The 20,813-nt window shown below is 36.6% G+C and overlaps 1 protein-coding gene across 2 annotated transcripts in view; it reads left to right on the forward strand.

Moving 5' to 3' along the window:
• Positions 1-876: 876 nt before the first annotated feature.
• Positions 877-20,813, forward strand: part of tlk1b (tousled-like kinase 1b) — a 29,286-nt gene continuing 9,349 nt past the window's right edge. The window contains exons 1-11 of one of the 2 annotated variants that reach the window (XM_067372744.1): positions 877-1,178; positions 10,984-11,102; positions 12,333-12,404; positions 12,523-12,561; positions 13,122-13,197; positions 14,267-14,310; positions 14,561-14,650; positions 14,736-14,822; positions 18,021-18,113; positions 18,229-18,339; positions 18,429-18,565. In XM_067372744.1, the coding sequence (XP_067228845.1) occupies positions 1,043-1,178; positions 10,984-11,102; positions 12,333-12,404; positions 12,523-12,561; positions 13,122-13,197; positions 14,267-14,310; positions 14,561-14,650; positions 14,736-14,822; positions 18,021-18,113; positions 18,229-18,339; positions 18,429-18,565 (1,004 nt within the window). In that variant the 5' untranslated portion in view covers positions 877-1,042. The remainder of the gene's footprint in view (positions 1,179-10,983; positions 11,103-12,332; positions 12,405-12,522; positions 12,562-13,121; positions 13,198-14,266; positions 14,311-14,560; positions 14,651-14,735; positions 14,823-18,020; positions 18,114-18,228; positions 18,340-18,428; positions 18,566-20,813) is intronic. The other variant, XM_067372745.1, reaches the window with a different exon arrangement.

Below are 20,813 nucleotides of genomic sequence, written 5' to 3' on the forward strand. Positions count from 1 at the left end.
CTTTACATTGCAGTATTTTTAAGTACTAGTTCTAATGAACACATGAACTTAATGTACCTGTTTTGTGAAGATGCTTGTAAAATGTTTTATTATAATTTACATATTATTAGGCTATATTGTATGTTTAGATATTATTTTTTTGGTCACACTTTAATTTAGAGTCCAATTAGCTAACTATTAACTGCAACATTTGCCTAAATAAACACCTAATTACTGCTTATTAATAGTTAGTTTAGGTATTGGGAAGGATTATGGGATGTAGAATATGTCCATGCACAATAAGGCATTATGGCATATGTGCTTTATAAGTAACAGCTAATAATATCCTAGTATGCAGGCTAATATGCAACTTATTAGTGAGAATTGGTCCCTAAACTAAAGTATAACCCATAGGCCTATTTTTATATTATTTATATTTAATTATATGCAATTGTTAACTTAATTTATATTTATATTATTCACTTAAAATATAATATTGATATAAATATTTCTGAATAATGAATAAATAAAGAAATAACAGCTGCGTAGAAAAACAAAATAATGCTAAGTCCATTCAATATCATATATTGTACATAAATCAATATTTTCATTAATGTATTTATTTGGTAAGTATTCATGTAATAACTCAGTCAGCTGGTCATTATTGTAAAATAAACACTCAGGTCTATTAGGACGCAGACATGAAGTGATCATACTTATGCTCATTACATATACATATGCTTATTTTATCTAGAATACAATTTGCTAGAAGGGTTGTAGCATCAAACATGGATTTTAAGTTTTGCACTAATGTGTGTGTATGTGTGTGTGTGTAACCTTTGCAACTGGCGTCACGCATCGGCTACACACACACACACACACACACACACACTGAGAGTGAGTGAGTGAGGATCTCAGTGCGCAGTGCGGAGCTGAAAACATGAGCAGCGTTGCATTGATTATCAGTGTTTGTGCATGATGCATTAGACACACACAGGTGTGATTTGACAGAGATCATGTGTGCGATGCGCTCGGGCGTCTCTTCGCGGGGGAAAGTGTCTTCATGAGTGTCCAAAGTAACAGCAACAGCAGTGGAAGTTTGGACGGAGCGCCATCTTGCTCTCAGTTCTCGACTGGATCTCCGACCCCGGGCTCAGTTTCTCCGCTCGATATCTGCGCTCCGCGGAGGCATAAAGAAGGTAAAACCGGCGTGAATGTGAATTTAAAGTTTGTTCATGTAGAATCGGTCGGGATTGTGTTAGATTGACGTGTGATTTTGAGTAAATCTGGCCTTATATCGAAGCGGTCGTGTCGGAGGCCGCTGATCTCTCGTCTGCTGACTGTGACTCTCTTGTGTTTTTATAACAAGCATCGAGTCCTAGAGATGAGCTGCTGTGTTTTAAACCGTTTGCGATGGAATTATGTTTCTTTGTTTGTTGATTGCACGGTTAATTTGACGTGAGGATGCCCATAGTCACCTATTAGGGGACTCAGCCATTGGCCGTGTCTCAAAACCTAGCGAGATGTCTTACTAGACTGCATTTTTGGGCATCATAGGTGCGCATTTTTTGTGTTTTTATGATGCCTAAATTCTGTCTTTGTGTCTAGGTAGGCATTAGGCAGCTTGCTAGGTTTTGATACACAGGCAGTCTGATTAAAATGAGTTGATGTTTTTGAGGTTTAGAGTTATATGTTTATCTTTTATGTATGTAATGCAATGGCTCACAAATGACACAGCCTGTACCTGATAAACAAGAGAATGTTTATCACCCATGCATTGAAAATTTAGGTTAGGTCGAAACTCGCTGGCTTTCAGGACGCTGTCAGTATCCGATAGACACGAGTTGCTGTTTTTACATAGCACTCTATGCATGTCATGCAATTGCTCATAAATGCTGTCTAGGTAGGTAGACAATCACAACCAATACCTCGCAAACAGACATTTTTAAGGTTGACGATATGTATTTGTCATTTATGTCTTGCAATGCCCCAAACTGCTGTCTGTTTACTAGCTTTTGAGACGCAGCCCATATATGATAAATATGATAAAAGTTGATGTTTGTATGCTTGGGTGTATTTTTTCTAGCACTTACGTTTGCAATGACTCTAAAATGTTATATAAGGTAGGCAGTTCAATATCAACATACGTGATATGAGAATGAAGTAGAGCACATAGAGAACTCACTGGATTTTATTACAATAAACATGATTTTTTTTTATTGTTTTTATAGTTTTATCTAGCACTCTCAAAATGCTGTCTAGGTAGGCAACAGACTAGGTTTTGAGACATCTAGTATGCGATGCACATTAGTTATGTGCAAGTGTTTATTTCTGTACAATGCAATGGCTTAGAAATGCCTTCTAGGTAGGTGAGATTTTGGACACATCTGATAAACATGAATTTGTATGATGCTCAAAACAATATGCATGCTCAGAGAGCTGTTGCATCTTTATGGCCATTGTAGTTTTTTCTGTTATTGCAGCTTTACTTGTTGTTTTGTCCCTGAAATTATCTGGATGGCTTTGAACCGCTAAGCAAAAGTCTGTCTGATATAGGGCTGGGCGATATATTGCATGCGATTGTCACGCACATTTCGTCAGTAAAGCCGGTTCCCTGATTACTGCTAAATCGCCATCACCTGCTTTCAAATGGAGCGGCATTTAATAGACAGAGCCGTAGATCACTGACAAGCTATGCAATATCGCGTTCATATCGCAGATGAATCGCCTTCGATATTGAAAGCGATATTGCGTGGCTTGTCAGTGAACTACGGCTCTGTCTATTAAATGCTTATATCGCCCAGCCCTAGTCTGATACACATCTGATTTAAAGGGATAGTTCACCCAAAAATGAAAATTCTGTCATTTACTCACCCTCATATTGTTCCGAAAATGTGAGTCTTTTGATCATTTGTGGAACACAGAAGAAGATAATTCTAATGAAATCTGAGAGATTCCTGTCCCTCCATTGACAGTCTACGCAACTACCACTTTGACGCTTCAAAAAGTTCATAAAGAGATTAAAACTAATACATATTATGAATTGAGTGGTTTAGTCCTAATTTTCTGAAGATCACTTTATATGATGAAGATATTTAATTTAGGCTTTTATTCACACATAAACATTCATCAACTCACACATCAGTTATGGTAAACAGAAGCTCGAGCATGTTTGCTTGACGTGTGAGAACCAATGAGGTTAATTCTCGTGTGTTGCGCAGCGCGTTTTAGCTTCCGCAAGAACCAGTGAGGTTCGTTCTTGCACGTCAAAACACGTACGGTTGAGCTTCTGTTTATGTTCACTGATCAATGTTTATATGTGAATAAAAGACTAAATTCAATCTGTTCGGTGCTCATCATATAAAATGTTAGTCTTTTCAGAAAATTTGGACCACTCAATTCATATGGATTAGTTTTATGATTTCTTTATGAACCTTTTGAAGCATTAAGGTGGTAGTTGTGTAGCTGTCTATGGAGGGACAGAAATCGCTCAGATTTTATTAAAAATATCTTCATTTGTGTTCTGAAGATGAACAAAAGTCTTACGGGTTTGGAACAACATGAGGGTGAGTAAATGATGACAGAACTATCCCTTTAAATTCAAGTGCTTTTTTCAGGTTAAATGGTTTCCTTTTGTTTTGCAAAATTTTGTTTGATGTGTTTTTGAAGAACTTAATGAAGTGTTGCACCGGATATTTCCTGTGCCCCAGAGACTCAGGCTGGTCTGTGTTAATATGTGCTGTAAACATGTGTATGTGCACTGATGAGTGTAATATCATATGTGTGTTAATGCATCACTCAGATTCTCATGTCCAAGAATAAGTTCTCAACCATGTAATGGCATGCTCTGCCTTCATTTATTTTTTTTAAATGTTTTGCAGTTAAAATGTCTTTTACCTGCTTGTCAAACCAAAAAGTATTGGTATTTGGTGTTGGTATTTATTTATTTTTTACTTAGAACAATGGTATTATCATGTTTTATGGATATAGATACTGTATAATGTTAAAAAGATTTTTGAACTTTCTATTCATCAAAGAATCCTGAAAAAATGTATCACTAGTTGAACAAAAATATGAAGCAGCACTGTTTCATATTTTCTGATTATTATCAGCAGAAAATCAGCATATTAGAACGATTTCTGAGGGATCATGTGACACTGAAGGCTGGAGTAATGATGTTGAAAATTCAGCTTTGATCACAGGAATAAATTACACTTTTTTTTTTTTTTTTTTTTTTTCAGTATATTAAAATAGAAGTGTTATTTTGAATTGTAATATTTCACAGTATTACTGTTTTTACTGTATTTTTGATTTAAAGGGGCCCTAGATTCAAAAATTTACCTCGGCATAGTTGAATAACAAGAGTTCAGTACATGGAAAAGACATACAGTGAGTCTCAAACTCCATGGTTTCCTCCTTTTTATATAAATCTCATTTGTTTAAAAGACCTCCGAAGGTCTTTTAAAAAATAATAATTAAAAAATAATATAAATACTGTTCGGTTTCTCGCACAAACCAATCGTTTCGTGTCTTAGGACATCAAAGTGTCGTCACGAGCCGCAGGGTTTAATTTGGATTTGTCTATGCAAGTTTTTTCGACTCTTATTGATAGAGTTCCCATTCACTCGCATTATTTGACTGACAGACTGCAACTGATGGAGTTAAAAATCATCATTTGTGTTCTACTGAAGAAAAAGTCACCTACATCTTGGATGCGCTGGGGGTAAGCAGATAAACATCAAACTTTCATTTTTGGGTGAACTATTCCTTTAAAATTTGCTCCAGGAATTGATTTTTGAGCATGTAAAACAGATGGTTGGTGTTTCATCCATTCATTTTAAATACTTCACTTGAATGAATGACTGACATAAATTCTCAAGTTAAACAATTGGCTGTTACCTAGGCCTATTAAAATCAAATCAACATAAGATATAAAAGTAGCTGTAAAATGCACACGATCACACTGCCACAGGAAATATAATAATACAATCTTATAGTGCGGCAACTATTATTTTGATAATCCATTAGTTGGTTGAATATTTCTTTGATTTAATGGTTAATCTGATAAAAAGCCCAATTTTCTTTTTGTTTTATTGCCAAAACACACTATTTTACATCCTGCCAAATGCTGTCCTTCAAAAAAAAGTGTTAACTGTATGCTATGAACTTATATAGTGAATATATCTATATCGATATCTATGCTATATGCAAAAGAGCTATAAAGCAATATGACAGTTTAAATCCCTATAAAAATGATAAAGAAAAACAAATCTTCGGCAAGAATACACACATTCACTCTGGACACATTAACCCGTTACTGTCATTTCTTTTTCCTGTAAATGTAAGAAACATCCTAGGCTACATTAATTTGTATTCACGCAGTTTTCCCTTTACAGTTACCACTCATATAAAATATTTGAACTACACGTTGACTAAAAACTAAATTTAATGTCCAACAACAGATATTTCACCAAAATTAATATTTTTGTGCTGAATATTAGCCTAATTGTCTCCCTTTCTAATGTGTCCTGTCTGTTGGACGCTTACAGATAAGAATATAACCATAAAATGAACGTTTTGCGCTGAGGAAATATATCATACATTAAACAGCACACACATCTGTCAAAGCAGGTCAAGCCATGTTAAACATTATGCCAATGCCTTAGCTTTAAGCTTAAAATAAAGAATTCTCATGTTTTGGGCAGCTTGGATCACGTACATTTTCCGCAGCGGTTTCCTCCATTATATTTAGATGCATTTTGTCCATTGAAATGCATTATTATTCAGTGCTGTAATTGACGTGACTTGTGGAAGTTTCCGTGCTTGGTGGGTAGACATGACTAATCGATAATGACATTCGTTGTCAATGATTTTCATTCATTTGCATTACTGCCGATATTATTGATTTAGTTGTTGCCCTTCTTATCTTATAATCTCAATATAACAATATAATCTAAAGTTAGGTATTAAAAAATGCAAGAGTTTAATGTTTTAGAAATATTTCTCATTGAGATTAATGTAGTTAAGTAATGTTAACAAATGTTGTAAAGTGTTACCATAATCATCCATAAGAAGGTGGATTATTATGTTATAATATTTCATGATATCTTGATGGCTCTGAATTCAGTCACCTGTGAATTGGTGCACAAACTAGGATGTGGTTTGTTTGTTTTCTGGTCATTTGCTTGTACTCATTTCCACTCCACCTTCTGCATGTTTGGAGCTCGTGTCTTTGAGGTGTCTTGTGTAGCCAAGCACTACTTGGGTTTTTTGCCAAACCAGACGTGGCCTTAGGTTTGTGTTTACTCATTCCTAGTACTTTGATTTGTCATCTGTGTCATTTATCTGGGCAACTGTGCTCTTCCTGCCCTGTTGACCTTCATAGTTTTCCACCCATCCACCATCTTGGGATCTCTTTGGCTTGTAGCTCTTTCTGGCACGAGTCTTATCATGGCAGTGGTGTCGGACGCATCCAGTGTGCCGGTGATTATGGCTAGAGAATGCAAGTGAACCTGGGCTGTTTCGTCTAGTCACTGTAATGGGCTTGAAGACCAGATGATTCTTTTTAGACTGGTTTTATAATGATAATTCATGTCGTTAGTAGTTGGTTGTTCTTATCGGCTGCTGATACTGTATTCTCATGTGCTGAAGAAACGGGGCCATTTGGCTGCTGCAAAAATGATGAATTCTGTCATCGGGCTTCTGGTGGCAGATCATGTTAAACGTGTTAAACTAAGGAATATTTCACCCAAAAATGTAATTCTTGCATTATTTGCTCACCCTCATGTTGTTCCAAACCTGTATGCTGTAATTTTACTGTAGAACACAGTAATTTTTAATAGTTTTTTTCCCCCCGAATTCAATAATTCATGTGGACTGTTGAGCTCCCAAAATAGCAAAAAAACATGTATAGCTAATGAACAATAATACTAGCTTTGTGAGAGGAACAGACTCAAATTTTAATGGTTATTCATTGAAAAGAAGAGGTCCAGAATAGGGGTGGGCGAAATGACCAAATTCTCATTTAATTAACAAAATGAGAAATTTTATTTTACGTTAACAATTAGGGCTGGGTAAAAAAAAAAAAAATTCTCGATTTTAATCGATTCTCATTTTTACAAACCGATATTGATTCTTAAATCCCAAGAATCGATTAGTCTAGTCTCTTTTCGGTTGATGAATGAGCAGAATATGTAGCGCCTCCCATCCAATAAATCGCAATAATCTTTGTGCTTTGTTACTTTTGATATGAAGCAAAGTCTCAGATTTCAAATGACATCCATCTTATTATGAGATTCAAAAAATAAATACCATTTTGGCATCGTTTAATGTGACGTGACGGATCGCTTTTTGCGCCTCAGTTAAAGAGAAGCGGCAGCACGGAGCACATGTGAACATCCTTTCCTCTGCTTTAATACCAGTTACAGTGTGAAATAAACACGACTAAACATCTGAAGGTATGTTAAAATATACAGTACAACTTACCGAAATCCGTATCATGTCTCAATAGCTCAGTCAGTGTTTCAACCTCGGAAAGATGTCAATAACAGCTTGTAAACAATGTCACGTAACGTCACATTTACCTCAGAAAAACATATTCAGTGACCATAAACTCATTAGTCAGCTAGAAAAGTGTACTCTAGAATGCAACATTCTGATAAATATAGCTGTGCACCACTACATATTCATTATAATTTTTAATGTTCTTCAATATTTTATGCATGTTTGAATAAATCAGTTATGACAGACACAATTTAAATGTTTATATTTAAAAAAAAAAAATTGGAGTAGAAATATGATTATGTAATTCTTAACATTATTTATAATAAAAACATTGAGTGTAATTTAAGGGTTTGTATATAAATAAGTTAAATGTGCCATTGAATGTTTTTTTACGAGATGTAATATAAGTCTGGTGTCCCCTGAAAGTGTCTGTGAAGTTTCAGATTTTTTTTAATTAATTTTTTTAACTGCCTATTTTGGGGCATCATTAGAAATGCGCCGATTCAGGTTGCTGCCCCTTTAAATTGCGCGCTCTCCGCCCACGGAGCTCGCGCTTGCCTTAAACAGTGCTAAACAAAGTTCACACAGCTAATATAACCCTCAGAATGGAGTTTGAGTTTGAGGCTGTGCTCCGTGGCTAACGGCTAATGTTACACTGTTGGAGAGATTTATAAAGAATGAAGTTGTGTTTATGAATTATACAGACTGCAAGTGTTTAATAATGAAAATAACGACGGCTCTTGTCTCCGTGAATACAGTAAGAAACTATTGTAACTTTAACCACATTTAACAGTACATTAGCAACATGCTAATGAAACATTTAGAAAGACAATTTACAAATATCACTAAAAATATCATGATATCATGGATCATGTCAGTTATTATTGCTCCATCTGCCATTTTTTGCTATTGTCCTTGCTTGCTGACCTAGTCTGATGATTCAGCTGTGCACATCCAGACGTTTAATACTGGCTGGCCTTGTGTAATGCCTTGAACATGGGCTGGCATATGCAGATATTGGGGGCGTACATATCAATGAGCCCGACTGTTGCGTAACAGTCGGTGTTATTTTGAGATTCGCCTGTTCTTCGGAGGTCTTTTAAACTAATGAGATTTATATAAGGAGGAAACAATGGTGTTTGAGACTCACTGTATGTCATTTCCATGTACTGAACTCTTGTTATTTAATTATGCCATGTGTAGTTTACAGCATTAGGTGAGAGATTTTTTTTCCTCAAGAAAATTTGCCAAGTACTGTCTCTGAAATGTTACATCCAAAATAATCAATCAAATCGAAATCATGTGAATAGGAATACCCACTACCCAGCCCTATGAACAATATACATCGCAATATAGTTATTTTGTGTTATTTTATCTAATTTGTTATTAAAAAAAAAAAAAAAAGCAAATACAATATAATTAAACATTATTAAGTCTTTTGTCACTTTAATGCTTCCATTCTGAATAAAAGTATTAATTTGTTTGAATCTTCTTGACCCCAGACATTTGAACGGTAGTGTGTGGTAGTATAATCACCAAATGTAATGTGTAACATTGAGGTCACAGTGGCATGTGGAATACTCACTGCATTTATTTACATTTCATTTGTTTTTGTTTTTTTCTATGAAATGGTACATTGTGTCGTCATTATTTTCTGAGACTAAAATAGAAAGATGGAGCGAAGCTGTCAGTGGCATCAGCTGATAATGAGCAGAAAACGTCTCATAGTACTTCCTGTTTGTCATTCTGACTCCCGCAGGAAGAAGCTGTGCTGAAGTTTGCCATGAAAAATGAAAATGGCTAAAAGAGCAGATAAAAAAAACATTTATTAATAGTTTTTAAAAAAAATTGTTTTTAGAAGCTTGAGCATAGTCAATGTGAAGGATGGTGGACATTTTAAGGCTGTGACATACCAAGCCGACGTCAAAGAACTAGCAGCGACTAAAGCTGACTGTGTTGTCTCCTCGTGTTGGCTGTGTCTCCACCAAAAAGCTGTGTTAGAACTCACCACAAAAACTACAAGCCACTGTAACGAGTGTTCTGTGCCTGTGTGAAAGGACATATACATTTATATCAGCAGGTATAAATAGTCTATATTTGTCATTCAGAAAGGCAAACTGAAACTAGAACTGCAGATAGACAAACAATAAACAAAGCAGCGCTTGCTTACCATTTTGACAAATCAATTATGCTGATCACTTTCTTCATTCCAGGAAGCTCATGTTATGAAAATATTCTTCTGTTGGACTCCTCAGGTAAGATGATGTAAAATTAGAACAGCCTTCTGTCTGACAACTTTGGTCGCTTTCATCACTTGCTTTTATTCTCGCTACATTGAACAGCCAATCAGAGTGATCTCTCTCACAGACGACGCCAACAGACGCTGATTCAACATGCTCAATTGGCCAAAAAAACCCAGACGGGGTCCAGCTAGTGCAGACTGTGTGGAACACACCGCAAAAACTGGTGTGGCCGATTCTCTATGCCAGCTAACCGTCGGCTTGGTGTGTCAGAGCCTTTCCTGTAGACATCTTCATCTTGTCATTGTAGAGCAATTTTGAGACGTATTTAAGGATTAGTTCACTTTGAAATTAAAATTAGCCCAAGCTTTACTCGCCCTCAAGCCATCCTAGGTGTATATGACTTTCTTCTTTCTGATGAACATAATCGCAGAAATATAAAAAAAAAAAACCCTGAAGCATCCGGGCTTTATAATGAGAGTGATGGGAATCAATAAGCATGAGCTGAAGAAAGTGCTTCCATCCACATTCATCCATCATAAATATGTGCTCCACATGGATCTGGGGGGTTAATAAAGGCCTTCTGAAGCAAAGCGATGCATTTGTGTAAAAAAAAAAAGTAAAATATCTATCTTCCGCACAAGCCGCCTTCCGTATTCAACGTACGCAAAAACTGTAAAACTCTTGCAGTTCACAAAGCTTACACTACATCCTTTTTTTTTTTTACACAAATGCTTTGCTTCAGAAGGTCTTTATTAACCCCCTGGAGCCGTGTGGAGTACATATTTATGATGGATGGATGTGGATGGAAGCAATTTCTTCAGCTCATACTTATTGATTCCTGTCACTGCCATCATAAAGCTTGGATGCGTCAGGATATTTATTAATATTTCTGCGATTATGTTCATCAGAAAGAAGAAAGTCACATACACCTAGGATGGCTTGAGGGTGAGTAAAGCTTGGGCTAATTCTCAGTTCAAAGTGAACTAATCCTTTAATATAAGTATACATACTTCTCATGTGAGTGTACATAGGAAGCTGTAAGCCTTTTCGTAAGTATAAGTTCTTGGCATGCCTTTAAACCAGTAATATGTATGATCTTTTGGCTCTTTTAGGGTGGCATAGGATCAGAAAACAATGACTTGATGGTCTTGTAAGATTCCAGGAGGATGTGTCACCATGATCACACCCCTCCTGATCATGAAGCCCGTGTACCTGTGTGGGAACGTGTTGAGATTGACATGTTTGTCTGTGTTTGTAGGAATGGATGAACTGCATTCTCTGGATCCACGTCGGCAGGAGCTCTTGGAGGCACGTTTCATCGGGGCAGTTAGTGGAAACACAGGAGGAAGCACAGGGAGCGCGAGTGGCGGACCTAAAGTAATGCACACTCATGCATACACACAATTGTGCATGCTCATGTAATTATACTGTAATTATTTATATTTAATTAATTTTAACATTTAAATTTTTTATGTTGAGATTTTCTATGAAATGGCAAAAGGGGTTATTTAGTTTTCTTTAAACTGAAAAATCATCACTCAACTAACTAAACAAAATGTTTATTGTATAAAAAAATTAGTTATTTGAATTGTTTTTCACACTAATTTCATTTTAGTATTTCACTAAATGAACACAAATAAGAATCGGCTCATTTTATGTGCATCAGTTCAACAATAGATAGTAATAAAAAGCAAAATGTACCTACACAAAAGTATATTACCTACACGTTTTTTTGTAAATAAATGAAACATCACATCCATGGACTTTATTCTGAATCATTGAATCTGAAAATGAATCGATTCACTATGAAGTGAACTGAACTTACCAAGTCTAACACAGTTTTAGCTGTTAAAGTTAAAATTCAAAGACACTATTAAAACCATATTTTCTAATACTTGCAAGAACCCAAGACTAAACTATTGTAATGACACTATAATCATAATGTTGCTTAAAGGGGATCCATAAAGTCTTTTTTCAAAGTCTTGATTTTGTTTTTGGGGTCTATTAGAATGGTTTTCATGCTTGAATGTTTAAAAAAACAACACATTTTTCCCATATTTGACAGTCTCAGCACCTCACTTCCCAGTTCCCCTGTCAGTAACACTGTTTAGTTCCTTTATGAAACCCCTCCTTCTGAAAAGTGCAATGTGCTCTGATAGGTCAGCTGGACCATTGTGTTGTGATTGGTCAACTGCTTCGAGCATGAAATGCCACGCCCCTTACCATAACCACAAGTTTCAACACTACTAATGGAGCGGGCCCTTTATTTGTGTATAACTTGGGCAGGAATTATTTAAATGAGGAATATTGTGACGTGTTCGTTCCCAGAAGAAAACTCAAGGCTACAATTCATTGTTCAGAAACAGTCTGCACTGATTTAGCGAATAACTCCCTTTGGAGTGACTTTGCAGACCTTTTTCATGCTCAAACAGCAACATTACACACTAAAGAAAGTGTAGAAAACATGTAGAAAAGCATAATAGGATCCTTTTAATTTTGTTTCACCAGTGTGAATATTTTGTAAATATTTGATCTGTAATGCCACACGCTCTGTCATGGCCATGACCTGTCCTAAACCTGCTTTGTATTGTTTTGATCTGTTTTTAGGGTTTGAACAATAACGAATGTTCCAGTCACAGTTTTGGCAGCCTGGGGTCATCTAGTGACAAGGAGTCAGAGGTGAACATTATGGACATGTATACTCAAAGATTTGATGTTTGAGCTTTATATTTATTTAATGGATCTGTTTCAACAGTGTGTCCATGTTTAAAATGTACTTTTTTTCATTCCCATAAAGAACTCTGACATAAAGAAAGGAGGATCGCCTGCATATTCAGTGAGTTACAGTGACAGTTATCACTCTATGCTGTGTTAATATAATAGAAGTGAATGGGGACAAATAATCATGCAATATGTCTAAGATGTCAGTCTTGACGTGGCATAATTTGAAAGCTGCAGTGGAGAGATTTTCAGGGAATAATAAATTGGTCTCTTCCTCCTGCAGTGTTATTGCATGCATTTTATTCCTTGTCTTCTATGTGCAAAACTCTTCTGAATCACTTTTTTATGATTGTTTGATGGTGATTTTTTTTTTTTTTTTTTTTTTTGTCATTTTGGAGTTTGACAGCACCTGTTCATATTCACTTTCGTTAAATTTAAAGAGCAGAATAATAAAGTCAGATGGGTTCGGAATGACATGGTAAATGACGTTTGGAATTCTTACAAATGCAGAATGGCTGTCTGGAAGCCTCATTGGTGAACCTTTTAGAACTCCTTTGAGGCCTCAATTCAGCTTCAGATGGAACTTGCCTAAAGCATTAATATTGATTGTATTGATTTAGTGAGCGTTAGAACTGATTGAATAAAATAGTAATGCTTTTTCCTGTTTTCCCCAAGACTCCAGAGAAGAAGCACTCCGAATCATCCAGGGGAAGAAAGAGGAAGGTTGATAACCAATCAGAGAGCAGTCAAGGTAATGTTAACTTCCTGTGCGTTTGAATTAAGTATTTCTTAATGAGACATGATAGTTTGTTTGAAAACAATTTACCTTGGCTTAGTTAAATAACAAGAGTTCAGTACATGGAAAAGACATACATTGAGTTTCAAACTCCATTGTTTCCTCCGTCTTATGTAAATCTCATTTGTTTAAAAGACTTCAGAAAAACAGGCGAATCTCAACATAATACCGACTGTTACATAACAGTCGGGATCATTAATATATACGCCCCCAATATTTGCATATGCCAGCCCATGTTCAAGGCATTAGACAAGGGTAGCCAGTATTAACGTCTGGATCTGTGCACAGCTGAATCAACAGACTAGGTAAGCAAGCAAGAACAATAGCAAAAAATGGCAGATGGAGCAATAATAACTGACATGATACATGATATCATGATATTTTTAGTGATATTTGTGAATTGTCTTTCTAAATGTTTCGTTAGCATGTTGCTAATGTACTGTTAAATGTGGTTAAAGTTACCATCGTTTCTTACTGTATTCACGGAGACAAGAGCCGTCGCTATTTTCATTTTTAAACACTTGCAGGTTGTATAATGCACAAACACATCTTCATTCTTTATAAATCTCTCCAACAGTGTGTAATGTTGGCTTTAGTCACGGAGCACTATCAAACTCATTCAGAATCAAATGTAAACATCCAAATAAATAGTATACTCACATGATCCGTCGCATACATGCAGCTTGCATGACGAACATCTTGTAAAGATCCATTTGAGGGTTATATTAGTTGTGTGAACTTTGTAAATGCACTGTATTATAGTCGAGAGCACGCGATTTAAAGGGGCCGCAGCCTGAATCGGTACATAGTTAATGATGCCCCAAAATAGGCAGTTAAAAAATGAATTAAAAAAAATCTATGGGGTATTTTGAGCTGAAACTTCACAGACACATTCAGGGGACACCTTAGACTTAGATTACATCTTGTAAAAACTGGTTCTAGGGCACCTTTAATTTTTAGCATGGAAATAATGCAGTGCGCTCACAGAGAAGTGAATGTATCTATTTTGCTTTTTACCTCTCAGGAAAGTCTTCCGGCCGAGGGCCCAAGATCAGCGATTATTTTGATGTGAGTAAAGCTTTGTGTGGATGACTCTGCATTTAGTCAGCTCTGTATTAAATGTCAGTCATGTGTCAGAGAGCTTTTAGTCAGAGTACTGTTGCTTTTTCATTTTGAAATGGCCACTTGCTTTAGTATATGTTTTGACTTGTAGAGTTGTGAAATTTCTTGAGCTCATCATTAGTAACATTGTGATGACACCATGTTAGTATGTTGTGTGGTGCTGTTAAAAAAAACATGGCATGTCTTGTTCCTGAAGTTCCAGGGAGGAAACGGATCAAGTCCAGTCAGGGGTCTTCCTCCGGTCCTGCGCTCACCACAGAACTCACACTCTGCACCCGGAGCTATCGTAAGTGCTGATGTTTGATGTTTAAACATCAGCAAGGAGCCAGTGATGCTTCCTTTTAATAATGTTGCTGTTTTTCACTCTTCAGGTCAGACAGAACAGCTCCTCACCCACCAGCCTGTGTTTCATGGATCACATGATGAATCCAAAACAGCTTAGCAGCAGGAGTGTCCAGGTAATACTTGGAAAAAATATTGGGAAAAAATGACCTTGATATTGGGGGGAAAAAATGACATTGCGATATTTTTTTTTTCTGCAATACATATTGCTATATGAAAACAATTTCACCAGATAATTCGAATAGCTCTATTTGTAAAGAATTCTAGGATGATTGGGCTAATTTTGTAGGGTAGTGCGTCTGCAAAAAAAAATAATAAAAAATGTACAAGCATAGATAAATACAATAAAAAAAGATACAAATTAAATAAGCAGTGCTTTGTTTTTCAGGTAAATTTATCTGTATTCAGGTACAGACATGATCAAATGTAAAATAATACTGCATAGTCTTTACTGTATAAATTAAATATAATTAACAATGACACATTGTATTAATTATATTAAAGCTACAAATGTGATTTTCTCTTTCTCTCTTGTTGTTTGATTAACATTGGTGAAAAAACAGCTGTGGGCATAATAGGCTGCTGTCACTTTAAGACGAATGCACAGATCCAATATAATGATACCCATCTGTTTTCTTTCTCAATTGTTTACAACACGTAACCAACTGTGTTTAAGAGGATACTTGCTGAGATGGGCTTTTTGATTTCACTTTGCATACATGTGTCTGTTCAAGCTCAAAAAGAAGAGTAAGAGAATTTGGAAAACAGTGTGCGAGGTCCAGTCGTTTTGCTTGATGTTTAAACTGACAGGACTTAAAGGGTTAGTTCACCCAAAAATGAAAATAATGTAATTTATTACTTACCCTCATGCTGTAAGACCTTTGTTAATCTTCGGAATGCAAATTAAGATATTTTTGTTGAAACCCGATGGATCAGTGAGGCCTCCATAGCCAGGAATGACATTTCCTCTCTCAAGAGCCATTAATGTACTAAAAACATATTGAAAATCAGTTAGTACAGTGGATCAATATTAATATTATAAGGCGACAAGAATATATCTGGTGTGCCAAAAAAACTAAATAACTGATTTCAAAACACTGCTTCAGGAAGCTTCGGAACGTTATGAATCAGCGTATGAATAAGCTCACTCTCTCACTGATGTGCTTAAACGGTTAGTTCACTCAAAAATGAAAATTCTGTCTTTAATTACTCACCCTCATGTCGTTCCACACCCGTAAGACCTTCGTTCATCTTCGGAACACAAATTAAGATATTTTTGATAAAATCTGATGGCTCGTGAGGCCTGCATTGACAGATAATTTAGACTTTCAAACACCCAGAAAGGTACTAAAACATATTTAAAACAGTTCATGTGACTACACTGGTTCAAACTTAATGTTATGAAGCGACGAGAATACTTTTTGTGTGCCAAAAAAACAAAATAGCGACTTTATTCAACAATATATATTGATTGGCGATTTGAAAACACTGCTTCATGAAGCTTTGAAGCTTCTTTTGTTTCCAATCAGTGGTTTGGAGCGTGTATGAAACTGCCAAAGTCACGTGAACTATTGGGCGGGGTTATATATATATATATAATAATTACCCATCATTTAAATTTTTATATTTTAATGATAAGACATTTAATAGCTTCTGATTTTGTCCACATTTTCATTTTTATTCACGAACTTACAGGATAAGCAAATAGGCCTAGGCTATGCATTTATTTATATTATGAGAAGAAAGTTGTACAAAGACTGCGTCACTTTTCAGTTTTCATCTTGAACACTTGTCACGGATCGTGAGTGAATGCGATCATCCATGCCTCTTTACTACTGTACATAACGAAATAAATGTGTATGAAAATAAAAAATGTTGAAAGATACAGTAGCTTACCGAAATCTGTATCATGTCCGTGATGCATCAGTGTTGCAAACAATGTCACGTAACATTATACCTCAGAAAAGCCATTCGTTGACCATAAACAAAAATAACAAAACTTAATTATATAAGTAAGCATAAGTAACTTCATTATAAAATTGACTTAAACTAGGGTGCTCGTCTGTGTGTAACCAAGCGCATCGTTTTCATTTTATTCTGAAGACTGAATTCGCGCTCTGCTTCCACACTGGAGCACACTCACCACCTACTGGACAGGGGTGGGAATTACAGTTACAAGCTACATAATCTGTCAAAATAACGGACGGGCTGCAGATTTTTTCCGTCACTGCTAAAAAAATTCCATCAATGACGGAAAATTTTAGGTTAACACGACCTCTGAGATTATATTTATAACACTACCGCCGGTGACACTCCATGACCGCGGTGGCAACTTCACCACCGTCACATCCCTACTTATGACGCAAGAAGCCTTGTTTACTGAAATCACATGGCAGTTTGAGATAATTTTGATATACGCTTCAAAACAAAAAATTCAAAACAAAAGAAGCATAAAGCTTCATGAAGCAGTGTTTTGAAATCGGCCATCACTATAAAGTGACACCAAAAAAAAACAAAATAACTTTTCAACAATACCTAGTAATGGCCAATTTCAAAACACCGCTTTGAACTTTTTGTTTTGATTGAGTGGTTTGGAGCGCCAAAGTCACGTGATTTCAGCAGTTTGACACACGATCCAATCCACTGATTCGAAAAAAAGCTTCGAACCAGTGTTTTGAAATCAGCCATCATTAGATATTGTTGAAAAGTCATTATTTTGTTTTTTTGGCGCACAAAAAGTATTCTTGTCGCTTTATAATATTAAGGTTGAACCACTGAACTCGCATGAACTGTTTTAAATATATGTTTAGTAGCTTTCTGGGCACTGAAATTGTAAATTAACTTGCTGGCTATAGAGGCCTCACTGAGCCATCTGATTTTATCAAAAATATCTTAATTTGTGTTCCGAAGATGAATCAAGGTCTTAAGGGTGTAGAACGACATGAGGGTGAGTAATAAATTACATTTTCATTTTTGGGTGAACTATTGCATGCTCTGGCACTGTAAAACAAGTTCATTTTCAAACATTGATGCTATTAAACGTGCACTGATCTGACACTAAACACCTTTTAATGATGCACTGCACATACATTGTTAACCCTGCACTGCACATACTCTACATACCACATACTCTGACACAGTTATATGTGTGTATTACATGCTCTGAGGCTGTTAAACAAGCTCACTTGCACTGTATGATGCGCAGTTTACCGTGCCTCAGTTGATAACCCATGCTGACGTAGTATATTTTCTCTCAATCTCGCTGTTATTTGCGTTCTCTAAACATTTATCTCTTTTTCCTTCTCTGTTCTCAGACTGATTTGACACTGTTGAAACTGGCTGCACTTGAGAGCAATAAGAATCTTGACCTTGAGAAGAAAGAGGGCAGAATAGATGATCTACTCAGGGTGAGTAACAAACAGACGAGCATCCTGTCCTTGAGGTTTTTTTTATTTTTTATGTAGAAATCACAAAGTGCCATTTGAGTTCAGAAATTGAGTGGTTTTGATATTTTCTCCCCAGGCTAACTGTGACCTCCGCAGACAGATAGATGAGCAACAGAAGCTGCTGGAACGTTTCAAGGAGCGTCTGAACAAATGCACTACGATGAGTAAAAAACTCCTCATTGAGAAGGTGAGCTGTGTTTTTTATGCTCACAGCTGCTTATTTCCCATGTTTCAGGGGTTGTAGAGTGACTCTTGAGTGTGTTCTCGTCTTCCTAGAGCACTCAAGAGAAGCAGTCCTGCCGTGAAAAGAGTATGCAGGATCGGCTGCGTCTGGGGCACTTCACCACAGTCCGGCACGGAGCATCCTACTCGGAACAGTGGACGGACGGATATGCCTTCCAGAATCTAGTCAAGTACGAGTCGCCCACAGACAAACACTAATGTTGTGTGGTTTTGTCTGGGACTGAAAAAGTGCAGAAATGTACCGTCATCATTCAGTATATGACCAGGATGCCAGTGTGCTGCTATTCAGTTGATATTCAGTTGATATCAGATGATACAATGCAGTCTCGCATAGCCAGACCTTCAGACTGACGGCATTAGGTCTAGACTCCATAGCAGCTTTCATTGGCCAAGGACCGCCCAGACATCGTCTGACTGACATGAAAACCAGCCAATTGCAGTTCGTTTTGTACAGCATCATGTTTAGGGGCTTGAAAATGTAAAGTCAATGTCCCTACAATTAGTGTTGTCAAAAGTACCGGTACCAAGTCGGTACTGAAATTTTAATTAATGTGACGATACCAGCATTTCTCTAGTACCGGTAGTACTGATAATCCGGGTATATTCGGTACCTACTGATAGTCTGTGGCAGTATTTACTTGAATATGACACGAGTGAAGCCCAAAGCTTTGTTTACAAAAGAAAATGGGTTAGCAATTAAATGTGAAATCGCAGCCATGAAAATATTTTGGTTCATGCCGAATGAGAGGTACGTGAGTCCATAAATTTAAGCTTTGTATTCTATGTTTTGCGAATCGCGATCTGGTCACCTGATTATCAGAGAATTTAACAATATTTCATTAGTTATTCCACAGAACATGGAATCTCTGTTTCTTTTCCCAAATCTTCACTCACAGCAGGGGATTATAAACGTTTCTTTCTTTCGTTCGCATTGAGGCCTATTATAGGCTATTCGCAATCTTTACTGTGGTAAAGTAGAAAAAACACTGTAGGACAGAAACCTTTTTGCTTGCACGTCAATTTCTATTTAACACAGTTTGTGCTTGTTATTAAACTTTATAAGGCGCGTCAAGTTTATTTGTATAGCGCGTGGTGATTTTTACTTTCGTTTTCTCTGACAGCGCAAAATTTCCCCTGCGGAGGATAAAACTCGCTCTTCAGACCTTTTACAACAAGTGTCAGTTGCTTGTAACATCAGGAGAAAACATGAAGATATTCTTAAAGAGAAGTGGTCTCTTTCCTGCTCGTGTCCCACATGCCTCTCAAAGCGCAAAGCGGCTATATCAAAGACTATAGAATAACGGGACTTTGGCTATATGACGCATCTTTGTGTTAAATTACGAATTTTTTCTCATAATTTAACGACTTTTTTTCTCGTAATTTAATTACTTTATTCTCATAATTTAATGAGTTTATTCTCAACATTTTATCTTGACTTTTTTTCTCAAAATTTAACGACATTTTTCTCATAATTTAACGAATTTGTTCTCGTAATTTAACGACTTTTTTTTTTCTCGTAATTTAATGACTTTATTCTCAATTTTATCTCGAGATGGTTTTATTTTTTTTTTTATTATTGCTTGGCCCTAATCCTCTTCCGTAGTACACACACAAACATACACAATGTTTTTAAAATAGGCTATATAAAATAAAAAAATAGTTCCAGCAGATTTTGCTGTGGTACCGAAATTGGTACCGAGAACCGTAAAATTTTCATGGTATCGGTACCGACTACTGGAATTTTGGTACCGTGACAACACTGCCTACAATAGCAGCGTGTAAAACTCTTGGATGTCTTTAAAAGAGTCTATGCCGCAAACTTCACATACTTTTGAAAATCCAGCATTTAGTTGATCCTGAGGTGGTTTAGCCATCTCTGGTTTGGTGTCAAGATTTTTTTCCAGGCAGACCATTAGAGAACACAACACACAAGTCTTCTGGAAATCCTGTAAAATTCAACCAATCAGATGACTGCTTCAGAACTCCCAAAGAGTTTCCCATTTTGTGTGCCTTAAGCGGTTCACACTGCCAGCGACTTTGTCGCAGCGTATCACCGTATGTACTCGGAGACATATTATAAATTATAGGGAAGTTGCTTACTGCTAAATTTAACTTCTCCTCCATCTTGCCACCGACACTCTACAACAGGATGTATTGACGGGTCACATGCACTCAACCTACTTCACTCCTATTTGCCGTTGCTCCCGAAAAGTCGCTCTTCATTTGCATAAAGTTAAACCTATCTTAACTTTGTCGCATTGCTGGACATGCCTACATCCTGTCGCCAGAAATCACCAGCTCTCAGTTGAAACAAAATGGGATTATGACACTTTGTTACTGTCGTCGGGGGTGTGAACGGGGCTTTATGCGTCAGATGTTCAGCCAACAGTCGGTGGGCGAGACGTCTGAGGCTGAGAC

Source organism: Chanodichthys erythropterus, chromosome 21 (assembly GCF_024489055.1).
Source record: "Chanodichthys erythropterus isolate Z2021 chromosome 21, ASM2448905v1, whole genome shotgun sequence".
NCBI lineage: Eukaryota > Metazoa > Chordata > Actinopteri > Cypriniformes > Xenocyprididae > Chanodichthys > Chanodichthys erythropterus.